This window comes from Vigna umbellata, chromosome 1, assembly GCF_029865625.1.
Source record: "Vigna umbellata cultivar VRB3 chromosome 1, Vumbellata_1.0, whole genome shotgun sequence".
NCBI lineage: Eukaryota > Viridiplantae > Streptophyta > Magnoliopsida > Fabales > Fabaceae > Vigna > Vigna umbellata.
In genome coordinates this window covers 98,988,190-99,003,327 of record NC_142165.1, presented here as the reverse complement: position 1 = coordinate 99,003,327, position 15,138 = coordinate 98,988,190, and the positions used below count along the sequence as shown (strand labels likewise).

General features: G+C 33.4%; 2 protein-coding genes across 2 annotated transcripts; one reads left to right on the top strand and one right to left on the bottom strand.

Moving 5' to 3' along the window:
• Positions 1 to 2,585: 2,585 nt before the first annotated feature.
• LOC124847316 (DNAJ heat shock N-terminal domain-containing protein) lies at positions 2,586 to 6,077 on the top strand. Its single transcript, XM_047324776.2, has 3 exons — positions 2,586 to 4,497; positions 5,575 to 5,633; positions 5,742 to 6,077. The coding sequence occupies exons 1-3, from the start codon at positions 2,662 to 2,664 to the stop codon at positions 5,800 to 5,802; spliced, it is 1,956 nt and encodes a 651-aa protein (XP_047180732.1). The 5' UTR covers positions 2,586 to 2,661; the 3' UTR covers positions 5,803 to 6,077.
• Positions 6,078 to 9,578: 3,501 nt separating this feature from the next.
• Positions 9,579 to 14,914, bottom strand: HDA05 (histone deacetylase 5). Its single transcript, XM_047324775.2, has 14 exons — positions 14,675 to 14,914; positions 14,389 to 14,590; positions 13,840 to 13,986; positions 13,622 to 13,734; positions 13,147 to 13,358; positions 12,867 to 12,931; positions 12,415 to 12,585; positions 12,152 to 12,235; positions 11,585 to 11,708; positions 11,209 to 11,330; positions 10,380 to 10,573; positions 10,112 to 10,241; positions 9,941 to 10,005; positions 9,579 to 9,855 (listed from the first exon to the last, which is right to left on the bottom strand). The coding sequence occupies exons 1-14, from the start codon at positions 14,848 to 14,850 to the stop codon at positions 9,693 to 9,695; spliced, it is 1,968 nt and encodes a 655-aa protein (XP_047180731.2). The 5' UTR covers positions 14,851 to 14,914; the 3' UTR covers positions 9,579 to 9,692.
• Positions 14,915 to 15,138: the final 224 nt, after the last annotated feature.

Genomic DNA, 15,138 nt, shown 5'->3' with positions numbered 1-15,138 from the left:
ATATGTATGTTTACCTATTGATTTCAAGATTAAAAAAAACACACACACTAGGATTGAATTTTTGTGTGGTAATAATGTTGAATTTTTCTCTGATTTGTTCTTTGGTTATTCTATTGCTATATGGTTGTCGACATGATTGAATGAAACTTTTCAAAAAATTTGTAATTTTTTTCTTTGGATTTGGTTGTTCAGTTTATGAAGTATCTTTGTAATCCTTTACTTAAAGTGATTAAAGTGGTTGTCATTACGGCAATTATTTGGATGATTTGGAGGATGAAAGATCATAGTAGATTTCAAGATCCAATTGTTATTTCTTTTACCATTTTAAAATTAAAGAGTTATCACGTATGACTGAAAATAAATCTAAAAAGCATGAGTAATATTGTCTTTGACTTTTTGATACTGAAATTTTTCAATATTTAAACTGGAAACGTAGAGTTCTTTCAATCTATTTTGACATTTTTAATTGAGATATGGAAGTTCTTTATATTTAATTTCATTAAAAAATAATACAAAATATAATAACTTTTCTATAAATATTTTTCTTAGTCTATAAAAGTCTGTAATATAAGCATTATCTCAAGTAAAAAAAAAAGTTGTTATCTCCTTACTCATTCATACATCACATCGATACGAGATTACATTACACATAGTGGCATCGATACATAATAAACCATGTATTATTTATAATATAATAATGATTTTAATCCTAAATATCAGGGTAATTTTTAGAGCTGTCAAAACGGGTCATCCGGCCCGACTTGGCCCGGCCCACCACGGGTTGGTCACTTAGTGAGCCAACCCAACCCGCTCATTTATTAGCGAGCCAGAAAAATTCGAACCCGGCCCGACTCATCACGGGTTGGTGGGTAAACGGGTTGACTCACTGGCTCACTTAATTACAATGTTTTTAAATAAATAAAAAATTACAAACTTTCTATAATTCAAATCTAAACAAATTTCACTCCGAGTGTTTAATTAATTTTGAAAATAAGGAACTTAAATAATTTTTTCAAGCAAAAATAAAATAATAAATATTTTTTTATAAAACTAAAATTAAATTTTAATAAAATAAAATTAGGTAGGTGGGTTGGTGGGTCAACCCGGTCCACCAGGGGTTCAACCCGCATGAGCTGGATTTAAATGAGCCGGGTTGAAATCTGACCCGCATAAAAACAATACAATTTTTTCAAACTCAACTCGACTCAAACTGTTGTGACCCATTTTGACAGCTCTAATAATTTTTTAGGTTTTGATTTCCAAATTAAAAAATATATTTTATTGTCAAAAGTGAAAAAAGTAACTTTAGCCTACAATAAAATGTTTTTTTCTTAACAAAGACAACAACTTTTTTACCTGTTATCGAATTATAACTCCTTTTAATAATAACATATAAATTCAATTATTCAATTATAATAAAATATTGTATATTAGCCGTACAAAATTGTACTCTTGTCAACCTATCATCATTAACTTTTTTTTTAATTATATGCCAAAAAAATTAATTTATTATCTAATATATTGTTCTCACTTACCCTCCTTTGTCAAAAAGGTTCTTAAAACAATGATGTAAGTTAAAAGGCATTAACGAAAACAAACTTAATTGCGTTGTCAAAAGACATAACAACTTGAGTATCATAGAAAAATATGATATAAAAACACAAACACAGAAATAAGATGTATGTAAAAATAAAATATTACGAAGATAAAAAATACTCAAATGTACCTTGATACATAAAATCTATGCTTATATAAAGGTATTTTTTTGTTTTTTACATTTATTTTCAATTTTACTTTTAAATTATCTTTTATTATTCTTTAAGTAATTATCTTTTAAAATTTAATATTTTTTTCGATTTCGAATTATTTTAAAGTTAACCATTTACAAAATAAAATAAATTTATTTATAATAAAATTTTAAAATTTATTTATATTTAATTTTAGAATTAAAATAATAATAATTTTTTTATTTTTTATTATCATCAATGAAAGTGAATACACAGCGTGTTTTTACTAGTATTAAATTAGTTAGATAAAAAATGTAATAAATAAAATATTATATTAGTTTTAGATTATTATTTTAAATGGTTTGATAATTTTTATAATATTCAATTTAATAATGGAATAGGATGCATTGGAAATATTAGATATTTTAAAAAAGTAGTATATCATATTCAATATTCTTACAACAGATAGATCACATTTACTAATTTAGATAAAAAGTGTAAATTAAAATAAAGAAAAAGTTATATAAAGATTAGAATACTTCTATTAATAAGAATATTTTTAGGTGTTATTCTTCCATAAAGATAGATATACATGATATCATAATTTAAATACAATTTTATATTTAAGAAAATGTTCACTACAAATTACAATCATAATATAACTTGTATATTTAAAAAAGATTTATTTGTTATACATTTTAATGATACAAAACAAAGCAAAAAAATAAATAATATAGTTACACGTAAAAGAAAATAGTATGATAAGATAAGAGATAAATCATCGTATCTTTAAAAATTTAAACTAAAATGATACAGAAATGAAGTGCGTAACCATGTATATATAATAGATGCACTTTTTCCTGTTCTATAGAAGACTTGGTGTGTTTTATTGGTTTTAGCTGAAGACACAAAACCGGAACCCTAACAAGCATCAATGGCGTCTTCGTCGTCGCTGGCGAAGCGATGCCATTACGAAGTGCTCGATCTCCCCCAAGACTGTGCTCCCGAGGAGATTCGCTCCTCCTACCGCCGCCTTGCCCTTCAGCGCCACCCGGACAAGCTCATAAAATCGGGTATCTCCCAAGAGGAAGCCACCGCGCAGTTCCAGGAACTCCAACACGCATACGAAGTTCTCTCCGACCCCAAGGAACGCGCTTGGTACGATTCCCACCGTTCCCAAATCCTCTTCTCCGACCCTAATTCCCTCTCCAAATCGGTCGTCCCCGACCTCTTCTCCTTCTTCTCCAACACCGTCTATTCCGGCTACTCTGACACCGGAAAGGGCTTTTATAAAGTTTATTCTGATGTTTTCGATAAAATCCACGCCAACGAGATCAATTTCGCGCGGAAAATGGGGCTCGGAGTTGAGGCTGTTCGACAGGCTCCTCTAATGGGGAACTTGGATAGCCCCTACGCGCAGGTCACTGCGTTTTATGGATATTGGTTAGGGTTTTGTACTGTGATGGACTTTTTTTGGGTGGATGAGTATGATGTTATGGCAGGGCCGAACCGGAAGTCGCGGCGGCTTATGGAGGAGGAGAATAATAAGGCTAGGAAGAAGGCGAGAAGGGAGTATAATGATACTGTGAGGAGGTTGGGGGATTTTGTGAAGAAGAGGGATAAGAGGGTGATTGATATGAGGGTGAAGAAGAATATGGAGATGGAGAGGAAGAAGGAAGAAGAGAGGGAGACAAAGAAGAGGTTGGAGAAGGAGAGGAAGGAGAGGGCCATGGCGTATGAGGAGGCTGATTGGGCTAAGGTTGATAATGAGGAGGAGGTAGAGGAATGGGTCGAGGAGGGGGAGGAGGAGAAGAAGAAGAATGATAAGGAGTTTTATTGTGTGTTGTGTGGGAAGAAGTTTAAGAGTGAGAAGCAGTGGAAAAATCATGAGCAGTCCAAGAAGCATAAGGAGAGGGTTGCGGAGTTCAGGGATTCCATTGGTGATGAGCAGGATTTGGAAGAAGGAAAGGAGGGACTGGGAAGTGAGGAAGATGGGGTTGGGGTGGATGGTGATGGTGGTTATGGGGTTGGTGATTTGGAAGCGAGGATTCGGGATGATCTTAATGTTGAAGACGGGGTAATTAGAAACGGGGTTGAACCGGATGATGATGATGATTGCGGTGGTGATGAGTTTTCCGATGCTTCGCATGCGAAGGAGGGGGAAGATTCCAATGGGTTGGTTAATCTTGATGATAGTGGCAATCAAGACGGTGATAACGATGACAATGGTGTTGTTGATGAGTTTTCCGATGCTTCGCTTGCGAAGGAGGGGGAAGATTCCAATGGGTCGGTTAATCTTGATGATGGTGGCAATCAAGACGGTGATAACGATGAAAATGGTGTTCTTGAAGCAATGGTGGCTGGCCACAAGAACAGAAAGCCACGAGCTTCAACCCACAAATCCAAGGCTTCAATAGTTCCATCTCAAATTGAAACTGAGAAGGATGAATCTGGCCCTATGGAGTACAACAACCGGAAGCCCACAAGAAAGAAACGTAGAGCTAAGAAAGAGAAGGGTAGGGAAAATTGGGAAGAATCTCAGGGGACTGCTTCCAGTTGCAATGATGAGAACATAAACGGTAATGGAAATGACAATGCTCACGGAGAGGAGTCTTCTTCCCAACATTTTACGGAAAATGGGGATAACATTATTGGGAATGAGCAGGTTAGTAGAGGTAATAAGATTTCAAACCAACCCGCTGATAAAAAGGGAGCTGGCAAGGACACAAAAATCACAGCCAAAATTTCATCCAAAGGAAGAAAAGCAAAGGTAAGAACTTCGGAATATACCTGCTCTGTTCTCCATGCCTCATAAGTTGTGAAGTTCGGACTCCTCTCTCAAATGGTGTGTTGTGGTGTCCAATTCAAAAGACATTTTTTTTGTCTTTGATATAATTTTGACACCCTTCAACATAACATTGATAATGACAAATATAATGTCTTAAATGAATTATATTCTCTTTTCAGTTTTTTTAAGGTTGGATAAATGGAGTATATTCTTTATCATGTGACAATATGTTTAAATTATTATATTGTTTATAAATGATTTTGAATATCTTAATATTGATTGTTAATTTATATGATTTAAAATTCATGAGAATCTAATATATAGATACTGGTTCCCATATCCTACATTTTAAAGATTACTTGGGTAAGAAGTGTCTGAGTATCTGTAGTATTTGTGCTACATAGGTCATAAGACTTGTTGCTGCAACTGCTGTCACTCTAACTTTTGTTTTAGTAATTTCCTGAACTCCAAACCTGTATTCGTCTTCCGATAGTTTTTACGTTTTAAAGGTAGATTTTCTAGGTAGGTTAAATTGGTCTTCAGTTACCGTAATACAGTAGAATGCTGCGAAATGGAGTGGGGTGGGGGGGCGGGGGTCAAATTCCCTCCTCGCCCAGGTTTGGCTTCCCCCAAAATCGAGGAGAGTTGAATGAGAGTGGGTTTTACATTAATTATCTTAAATTCAATAGTTTTATTTGACTGTTCTAAGCTCTAACTATATAATAAAGAATTTGCTTATCTCTGCTTCACTTCATTCACCTCCACCACTACATAGTGCTCCCTGTCCCTTCTTATGTTTCAACCCAACAGAACTTTTAGAAGGACCACACACACTTAGCCATGTTGTTCTGATCGATTAGCGAGCAATACCTGGTCGTAGTTTGTTGATATGACAAATCTCGGTTGTTCACTTTTCCAATTTTTTTCATGTTTATTCTGTGTTATAGTTTTTATGTAGAGGCACTTTCTATTGTTTTGTAATGTTTTCTGGCCTTGCCTTACTATCAAGTTGCTTTTTGTGCTTCATAAACCTGATTGTGATTTTGTTTCTTGAATAAGGTGACATCGAAAAACATTGGTAATACTTGTGATGCGTGTGGAGAGGAGTTTGAGTCAAGGTAATCTTATGCCTCTCTTCTTTATCAAAATAAAATTTCATATTGTTCTAATAATAAATCTTGCCTCATACTAAACTGTTGCATAACTTCGTTTGATTTGCTACGCAGAAATAAATTACATAAACATCTTGGCGATTCTGGGCATGCGACAATAATAAGAGGTCGATAAAGGAAACTGCAGTTGGAAGTATTCAATTCAAGCGCGTCCCCGAGTATAATTCCATTTGGAGAAGCAAAAGATATTGGTCCATTCTTTAATTCTTAATAGTGTTTAAGAATTTTTGTGTAATCCTTCGGCAGAATGCATTCTGTTATTTATGTCATAGTTGAGAGATCCATGGATCTCTTAGTATGTCAATTTTTTTAGTTTTATGTCTCGAGCAGAGAAGTGTTTAAACGAATTAGTGTGATGATTATAGTAAAAGAAAATCTTGATTTATTGTAGATGATCATTTTAATCTTTTAAGGTATTCACCCAAAGTTTAGAAGTCTCAACGGATCTTGAATTCAGCTAACAATCTCTTGTAAACACTTTATTATGAGGTTGATCTAATTATGCATTTTAGAGATAATGAAGTGTCTACGGTCAATTCTTTTACGCATTTTCGCATCAAGTATTTTGTAAAGTGATAAATAAATCTCCTTAGAATGGTTAGTAACCGCCTTGTACCATCCCGCGCCTATACATCTTATGTCTTTTCTCGTCGTCAAGTATCTTTTTTTCGTCCTAAAATATACTTACTTTGCTCATTCCTATCCAAAGTAGCACTCCATTCGATTACTCAAACATTTACCTGTTCAATAAAGTAAATTGAAGGACAAAGTTTTAACAATGCCGAAGGGAGCAGATGGGAAATCGATAAGGTGTTTAGGACAATATTGCTCGAAAGAGGTTTTTCCTTTTGGGTTTTGGATTTTGAAATTTGACCAATTGCTATCTAATTTTTACACAGTTTGAAGAAAGGTTTGTCTAAGCTCTAAAAGTTTATATAAAACATGGTAAAAGTTGTCAAATTTCAAAATATCGAGACAAACTAAGTATGCACATTTGCTTTTCTTTGGAGTGACCTGCAACAATTCAGGGATATTCCGAATTAGTTTCCCTTTTAAATCTGCATAGGATTGGTGGTTGCCAGAAAACCATTGATTCCATTCAAAAAATAGAAAAGTACAATAAAAATTATCTTTGAAAATGCATGGGAAAAAGTCCATAGGATTTTCGGATAAAAAAAGGTGAGGATGGTAAGCATGGAATTTGACGTCTTTGAAAAGAAAAGCCGATATTAGAACATCCCAGGTAAGGTATTTGATCCATTAATGTGTCGACGAATCCAATACATTACCTGCTTCAGAAAGAAAAGTAACCATGGGCTGATATCATCTTCCATCTCAACATCATGGGGAAAGCAATAAGATTATATGTATTCCCTATAGGCTTTAATGTAGTGATTGCAGCAAATTTTTCGAGACTCTTCCTCCAAGTCAGGAACATGAGCAAGCAAATGTCTATCCTTTCCATCGAAGGCAGACTGAAAGGAGACACAAATGCAGGAAATCAATGGGAGAATGCACAATAAAGCAAGAGATTCCGGAAGCATAGGAGTTTTTGTCTATAAATATCAATACCACTCTGTGTTCACTCGTTAGAATGGCAAGAGTCGTGAAAAGTTAGTGAAGTCATTATAAACGTTGTGGACACTCAGAAGGAAAGTCGTTATGGAGTCGAAAGCTAATAGGGACATGTTAATCGAAATCAATAGAAGGTCAAGTTTTATGAAATCAGCGGAAGATAAAAAGGCACAACACATTATATTTTATATAATATTTTATAAGGATGGTGTAAGTGAACAAGATAAAAAAAAAGGCCTATAACGAATTAGAACTTCAATTGAAGAAAGGATAATTGAAGCAAATTGAAAAAAACAACAAAGCAACAAACACTATGAAGACATAAGCCATATTAATAGCTTAAGTTGTATGGATTCTAAAAACTTTTTAAGGTAGTTGTTAAATCAGTTATAGAAGGATATGAGAGTAACTTGTTCAAATTTCAAATTCAAAATCTTGTAAGTGTCTAAGGAAAGGTATAAAATATAAAAGTTAAATACTATTTTCGTTCCTATTTTTATGGACTTTCTTTAACATGAGAGGGATTCATTTTTTTAATGTACAATATAATCGATGTTTTGGTAAATTATCTTTGATTTGGTCTTTTTTTCATTGCGTTGTTTAAATTGTTAATTGAAGATTATCAGTTTATACCAAGTGTCAGTTCGTGATTTTTAAAATTTTTTAATTTAAAAAAAATTGTTTACATATCAAGTTAATATTGTACCACATGGCTATGTAAGTGTCACGTGTCAAGTCAATGTTAATGTTACGTGTTAAGTTTGTATCAGTGTTAGTATGTCATGTGTGAATGTCTTATATTTAATTTAGTTTCAATTTTTGTTAATTTTGTTCAATGTTTGTTAATTTTATTTAATTCAATCTTAATTTTGGTTTTCTAAATTGAAACCAAATTTATTTTTTCATCGAAATTCAGTTTTTTATTTTTTTCTTATTTTTAAATTAACTCTAACTATATTATTGGAATATAATGATTAGATTTATGAGATTTTTCTATATGTAAAAAATACAATGAGAGTTGAATTAAAAATAATGAATAATTTTTCTTCTAATTTTGAAAATGATAAACGACTTTTCTTCCCATTCTAGAAATAAATTAGAATTTTCCTTCTAATTTTAAAAACAATGGAGAATTTTTCTTACAAAGAATTTTTCTTTTAGTTTAAAAAATAATGAAAAAATTTTCTTCTAATTTTAAAAATAATGAGGAATTTTCCTTTTAATTTTATAAATAATGAAGAATTTTCTTTTAATTTTTAAAATATTAAAAAAAATCATATAATTTAAAAAGTGATTAAGAATTTTCCTTCTAAAATTTAAAATTAAAACTGAATTTAACAAAATTAATAAAAGTTAAATTAAGACGAAATTGAATACTAACACCAACACATATGCAGTCATACTAATTAACACATAAAACTAATACTATCATGTGACACAGTATTTACTTGGCACGTAGACAACATTTTTTAAATTAAAAAATACTTTAATAAAAGTTAAAATAAATAAAAAACCACAAATTAACATATAACACATTTCATCTTTCACTAATTTAGATGATGTCATAAAAAAACAAATTGAACATAATTTACTAAAATAAGGGTTACATTAAACAAAAAAAAATCTAAATCTCACAGTAAATAAAATTGACAAAAATAAAGACTAAAAAATATTTAAATCAAATTATAAATAAATTTATTTGGTACTTTACAAAAATGATAAATTGTGTAACAATACATGAAAAACACCTCTAACAAAAAAATGACTTATACAAGGTTGATGGTTACAATTTGAATCACTACTATCGTTAGTTAAATTTGAAAGTTCTTTGACATCACTTGGTAAGTTATTTTTTCTACACGTTACATTTGTTTGCATTGTTTTTGTTGCTAAAACCCAAAAAGACACATACGGATGTTTGGACAACATCAATTCACAACATAAACAACTTCTACATTAAATTTCTCTTATGTGTAAAGGGTTAAAGAACAATACCCTAATTGAAAAAATAGTGCTTTTAGCCCTATCAAGAAAGAATATACATAAAGTTGATTTACTTCGAGAGAAATCGAAAGTACGAACCGTCAGAACTAAATCCTCGAAAAACAGTTGGGTCAGGATCAATATTCAACATTTAAAGAATTTTTTGGCTTTAAACAATGTTAACTTTGAGTTAGATTATTTAGGACCCCAGCTTTTTCCTGGAACACTAGAGTCGTTAGATTTAATCTAGAATATGGTTAGAATAAAAAGCAGTACACAATAACAAATATACATGCAATGCAGACACCAGCATGGTTGCAAATTAAACGGTAGTTGACGAACGAAAATACGATAAAATGCAGAATCTTGAAGCACTGAATGTGAGGGTTGAGTTATCCAATATCTATAAGGGAATACTTTTTCTGTACAAGTTTACGCCTAAAGTAATCACAACGATTTAGCAGCACCTTCTATATAAGCAATGGCCTCCGCCTCCGAAAGTTGTTCTCCCTCTACCAACCCTTTAATTAAGGAGTTGGCATACGCTTTATTAGGGGCACGTAATGGTAGCTTCCCAGATTTGAAACGTTCCATATCAAGAAGCGAAGACCTGGATAAAGTATCATAAATGTCAATGCTAATACAACAACTTTGTTACCCAAATGCACAAATACAAATTATAATTTGTTACTCACGTCATGGTAATCACAGGAATATCTTGCTCCTTTCCTAAGTAGACAACATTACCATACCAAGCACCCTGCCCAACATTAAAAAAAAAGGTCATGAGCAGACGCTGGAACTAAAGAATAAAATAAATGCATTAATTATTATCAGAAAAATGAGCGGGGAAAAGGGATACATACCTTGACAACCTCCAGGGAGTTGAACTCCTTGTCAGAGATAGCATTCAAGGTAGTTATATCAACTAAAGGAGAGCCCGCATCAAGGCTTAAAATGTTCTCCTGAAATAAAATATCATTGAACTGCTCTAGCCTGTAACAAATGTGAACGCGAATCTAAAGTCAAGGCCTCCATTGGATACATAAGAAAGCCCCCAGGAAATGATTCAACAATGTCGCCTCTAACAGGAAAGCTTTGAAAGAGACAGATTTGAACTATAGATTTACTTACGAAATTTTGTACAAGCACATGTAGGTCTTGCCTTCAAACTTTTTTTCAGGATTAAGAAATGCAACGCCTCCCAGTCCCCATGAATGCGATGAATCACGACCAAAGAATATATCACAAGGGAAAGTCTTCCACGTGATCTCCTTTGGCAGAGTTCTGTTCACTGAACCAGAACACTGCTTCACCATACCATCCACCTGAAAATCAGTCCTAAATTCTTCAAAAAGTAATATAACAGACAACAAAAGAAATCAAGCTACAGAAAAAAGAAAAAACGGAAGTAAAAAATGAAAAGGTTTCAAATTCCTCATAAAATGAATAATCAATACATCTATTGATCAACCTATAGCCAGAAAGGACGACATTTAATATTGTCACATAAGAGAAGTTCACTCTTTATCGTAAAAATACAATGACCTGCAACAAAGTATAATATATAATTTTTTCAATCAAAGAAAAATTCCACGGCTAATCTACCCTTCCTTTGACAAATGTTTGAGAGCATTATGAAAAAAAGTGGCAAAAGCTAATAAAAAAGAATAACTTTTAAATATCATAAATGCTGATGGAAAAATTGAAATGAATAACTTATAAATATGATCATCTGATTCAAAATTGTATTATTGCTTATCAGTTTATATATATATATATATATATATATATATATATATATATATATATATATTCATGCATGCTTGTTTTGGTGTTTGACTGTAGGGATATTTTTTAACTTTCATAAAACAAAGGTGGGTGCCTCATAAATTGGGAGTTTTGTAACCGAGTTTCAATCCCTATATAAAAAAAGAGCAATATCACTTGAATGTTGTGTTACCTGTCCACCTTCTAGGTAGCAATTAAATCTTGCTTTCCACATATTTGATCCATACGAGGCATACCATATATAAACATTTGATAATGCAGATCGCCAAGTACTAGAAACATGAATCTCCTCATCTGCAAAAACGCATAACTTGTCAAGTAATGAATACATGAAGAAAGGTCATGTACCACACCCTTTTGCCAATGAATTGCACCAACTCCAGTGGATCCAAACAAACTTCAGAGGACCAAAATCTAGAAGTCTAATGAAACGCATCAACGGCCAAACTTAAGGAGATAACATTATATTTTGCAAAAAGGAAAATATTAATACTTTCGAGATGTTTCTCCAACTATATATATAAAAAAACATCTAGGATCAAGGTTACCAGCATCCACTTTCAGTTTGGACAGTGGTTTTAAGACATCCTCAATAAGGTCTCCAAGATTTCCTGAAATTGGTGCACCCTTATCATCCTCATCTTCAGAGTCCGAGCTTGAAATCAGAGTATGCTTGCAAAGGGGAAAGAACAGAAAAAATATTTAATGAGTACTTGCCGATAAAAAGGAACGAAAACAAGATAGATAAACAGAAATGAACACAAGAAAGATGTACAAAATGGAAGATTTGAAAATAAAGCCCAACCTTGCTATAATTGTAACTCTGCCCCCATGTTTTCATTTTTATCGGAAACACTGAAAAATTCTTTATTTTGTTTTCTATTTTCAGTGGATTTTTAAGATTTTTTTTTCTAAAATGTACCTAAACATATTTTATGAAAACAAAACAAAAGGTGCTCAAAATAAAGGGACCAAACCCATTAGTAGAACATCAAAGTCCCTTTTTCGACCCAAATCATCTGATTATTTTGTGAACCATTGAGAGAAATTAGTTGAGCATTCAGCTCAATTCTCACATGACAACTCCATGAAAACAGTAATGGAAACTACATTACCGGAGAGGGGCCTATTTGTGAGACTAACTCTTGTGGTAGTTTAGGTGCAAGTGTAGGCCAAAATGGACTTAACATCTCGCGAACCTGCAAAATATGCATGCCATTTTAGTACTAAATTAAGGAATTTCATGCATAAATGCCATGTGTATGGTAGGAAAGAAATAGATAACCTTACACCCTCTCTCTGCCCAGGAGAGAGAAAATTAAGTTAATTTTATATCCGTAAGAGGGAAAGGACATACATCAGTATAACAAGTTCTTACCGCTTGAATCACATTCCATGTAGACTCAAATGGATAGTCCTTTGAGGATTCGGCAACAGACTTGCCAGTTAGCAAAACTTCCAAGCAAGCATGCATTGATTTTGCAATGGAATCAAGATAATACCCCCCTTCTAAAATCAGTACAATCCTACCTTTAGCAAAATTCATCAACTGAAATAAAGGAAAACAGTTCTGTTACTGGTATTTGAACTTTTACATTTTTTTCAAAATTTAAAATTAGTGAGAAGTAAAATATTAAAAACAAAAGGTAGCATAAATAAAAATAGTATAGTGATAATGATGGAAAATAAATTAAGCCTACATATTTAATTCAGTTGTGTTAATAGCTAACTTTTCTTCAAATATAGCAGTTTTGATTTATCAAGTAACATACTAGCATTACAATAAACAGTACGAAGGAAGCGATCGCTAAAATTCAATCTTAAAGTAACCTTCTCCAACAGAACAGAATAACCAACTGCTGTGACACGACATCCTCCTAGAGGGTCACCGACAGCTGTGACAAAGAAGTGAATAATTATTACTTGTTACAGTTAAAAATAATAAATTAACATATCAACTGACCCAAATCCACTTCCTTCTTGCAAAACAGGTAAACTAGACTTCAAGTACAAATGCTAGCTAGCAATGCTCCAAAGCCATGGGAAGAACTAGTGATACCCTCTCCTCCCACACAGATAACAGAAAAACCCAAACGTCACAATAACATACCTGCATCAAATCCAGCAGAAACTATAACTATGTCTGGATTAAATTCTTTGGCAACAGGAAGCAAGATGTGGTCCCACACTGCAATGTAATCTGGATCACCACATTTCCCCTGCTCCCAGGGGACATTTATATTATATCCAGCACCTTCTCCTTCTCCCACCTGAGTATAAAACCCGTGGTGCTCAGCAGGATAAAAAGCCCCAAAGTCATACCTGTATGAATAGAAAAGTTTAGTTGATTGAAGATAAACTATGAAATTTATACAAAGTTCATCTGAAGTCCTTAAAGCAATAGTCCTCGTCAGAGGTCCAAAAACTAGTAAAAGAAGGGTAAATGATCTAGCAGTCAAGCCCATTACATAACCTAACACAACCATGAGCAACAAACTTTTACCTTCCCTGATGTACTAAGAAACAATTACAAGATCAACAACCAGTAAAACTGACCAGAAAATATGTGAAAATAATTAACACACCTGTGAACGGAGAAGAATAAAACTCGAGAGTCATTCCAGAACGTTTTTTGAGTACCATTTCCATGATGGACATCCCAATCAACAATTAAAATTTTCTTCACACCTAAATCAGGCTGTCGCACACAGAAAAATAAAGGTGGCAATAAAGTATAACAGACAACTATAGGCTAGAAATTCTTAGTAAAATTGGAATTGGTAGTAGGTGCAATGTAACTCACTCTTTCGTCTAAGAGATATCTTGCAGCAACTGCCACATTGTTGAAGAGACAAAATCCCATAGCTTCATTATGTTCTGCATGATGACCTGGGGGCCTCACAATGGCAACAGCTGAATCCAATTCCCCACTTGCCACCTTTCCAACAACCTACTTGTCAAAAACATCTTAAATTAGGTTCACAAAGTTATTGTGGGAATAAGATGTAAAGCTTAAATTAATCAGATTAAGCGTAAGGCCTGCAGGGGGTTAGTGTATTGTTCGCAGCACTGCTGTCTCACAAAAAGAGGCATCTTTGCAACAATAACCTATGTCCACCCCGTCACTAGGCAAAAACAGTAATTTTCACCAAAACAAAGAGAGATAATATAGAGACAGCAGTCAAGCTGTAACAGTCTAACTAAAGAAATCTTGGCCAGAGATAAATACAGTCAAGACAAGTCAGTAAATTCCTTGTAGGCCATGCAAACTAAGACGGAACCAGGAAAATCTAACATTTAAAGAAAAACACAAAATCTTTATATATAAAGAAAGAATCGTCGAAAGCATCACCTCTACAGCAGAGCCAGCAGCAAGGAACGCAGCTTCAGATGAACCTTCATTAAAATATACGGAATTCAATTCGGAGGCAAGCTGAGACCTCCGCGATTTGAACCCCTTGGCGCTAATGTTCTTAATCAGATTCACATGATGTCTGGAATGAACTAACCGCACATGTCTGTCTTCAGCTTTCTTGGCCTCTAGAAGCACGCATCTGCAATACGATAAAGAAAATAAGCAAGATTAAATATAACAGACAAAGATTTAGCGAAACCCTAAAGCAACGTGCATGCGTCACCGTTGAGGAACGCCGGCGGCTTCGAGTCGATTCCAAATTGACCTAATGCGATTAGGATTCTCGACGTGCTTCGGCTCGTTCGGCGAGTAGTGTTTGCACATCCTACTATCGTATAGTAAACCAACACGCCGTTGACCGCTCGCACTGCTTTCTTTACTCTTGTTCTTGCCCTCCATGGCTGCACCCAACTTTTCAGTTTGTGACTCTGCTACTCAACTTCTTGAGTACAACCCGTACTATTTATACTGTCCTAATTCTAAGGTTTTATAGCGCGCTTTCATGTACCATCTTTTCTTTCAGCAAATTTCAAATTATTCTATTATTTTTAAACCTTTTCATTTATTAAGTTAATAAAAGAAATTAAGAAGCCTATATCTTAAATTTAATGTTCTGACTTCATAAACAACTTTTATTTATTATTTAACCGTTTCAGATACCAATAGTAGTATTTTTTTCTAACAAAC

What these genes read in the sequence shown, in the direction of transcription:
- LOC124847316 (XM_047324776.2), top strand. Translation starts at nt 2,662, where the DNA reads ATGGCGTCTTCGTCGTCGCTGGCGAAGCGATGCCATTACGAAGTGCTC. An exon ending in CCAAAGGAAGAAAAGCAAAG is followed by an intron (nt 4,498 to 5,574) that starts GTAAGAACTTCG and finishes TTCTTGAATAAG; the next exon opens with GTGACATCGAAAAACATTGG. An exon ending in GGAGAGGAGTTTGAGTCAAG is followed by an intron (nt 5,634 to 5,741) that starts GTAATCTTATGC and finishes TTTGCTACGCAG; the next exon opens with AAATAAATTACATAAACATC.
- HDA05 (XM_047324775.2), bottom strand. Translation starts at nt 14,850, where the DNA reads ATGGAGGGCAAGAACAAGAGTAAAGAAAGCAGTGCGAGCGGTCAACGG. An exon ending in TTATTCTTCTCCGTTCACAG is followed by an intron (nt 13,359 to 13,621) that starts GTGTGTTAATTA and finishes CTATTCATACAG; the next exon opens with GTATGACTTTGGGGCTTTTT. An exon ending in CAAACTGAAAGTGGATGCTG is followed by an intron (nt 11,331 to 11,584) that starts GTAACCTTGATC and finishes GCGTTTTTGCAG; the next exon opens with ATGAGGAGATTCATGTTTCT.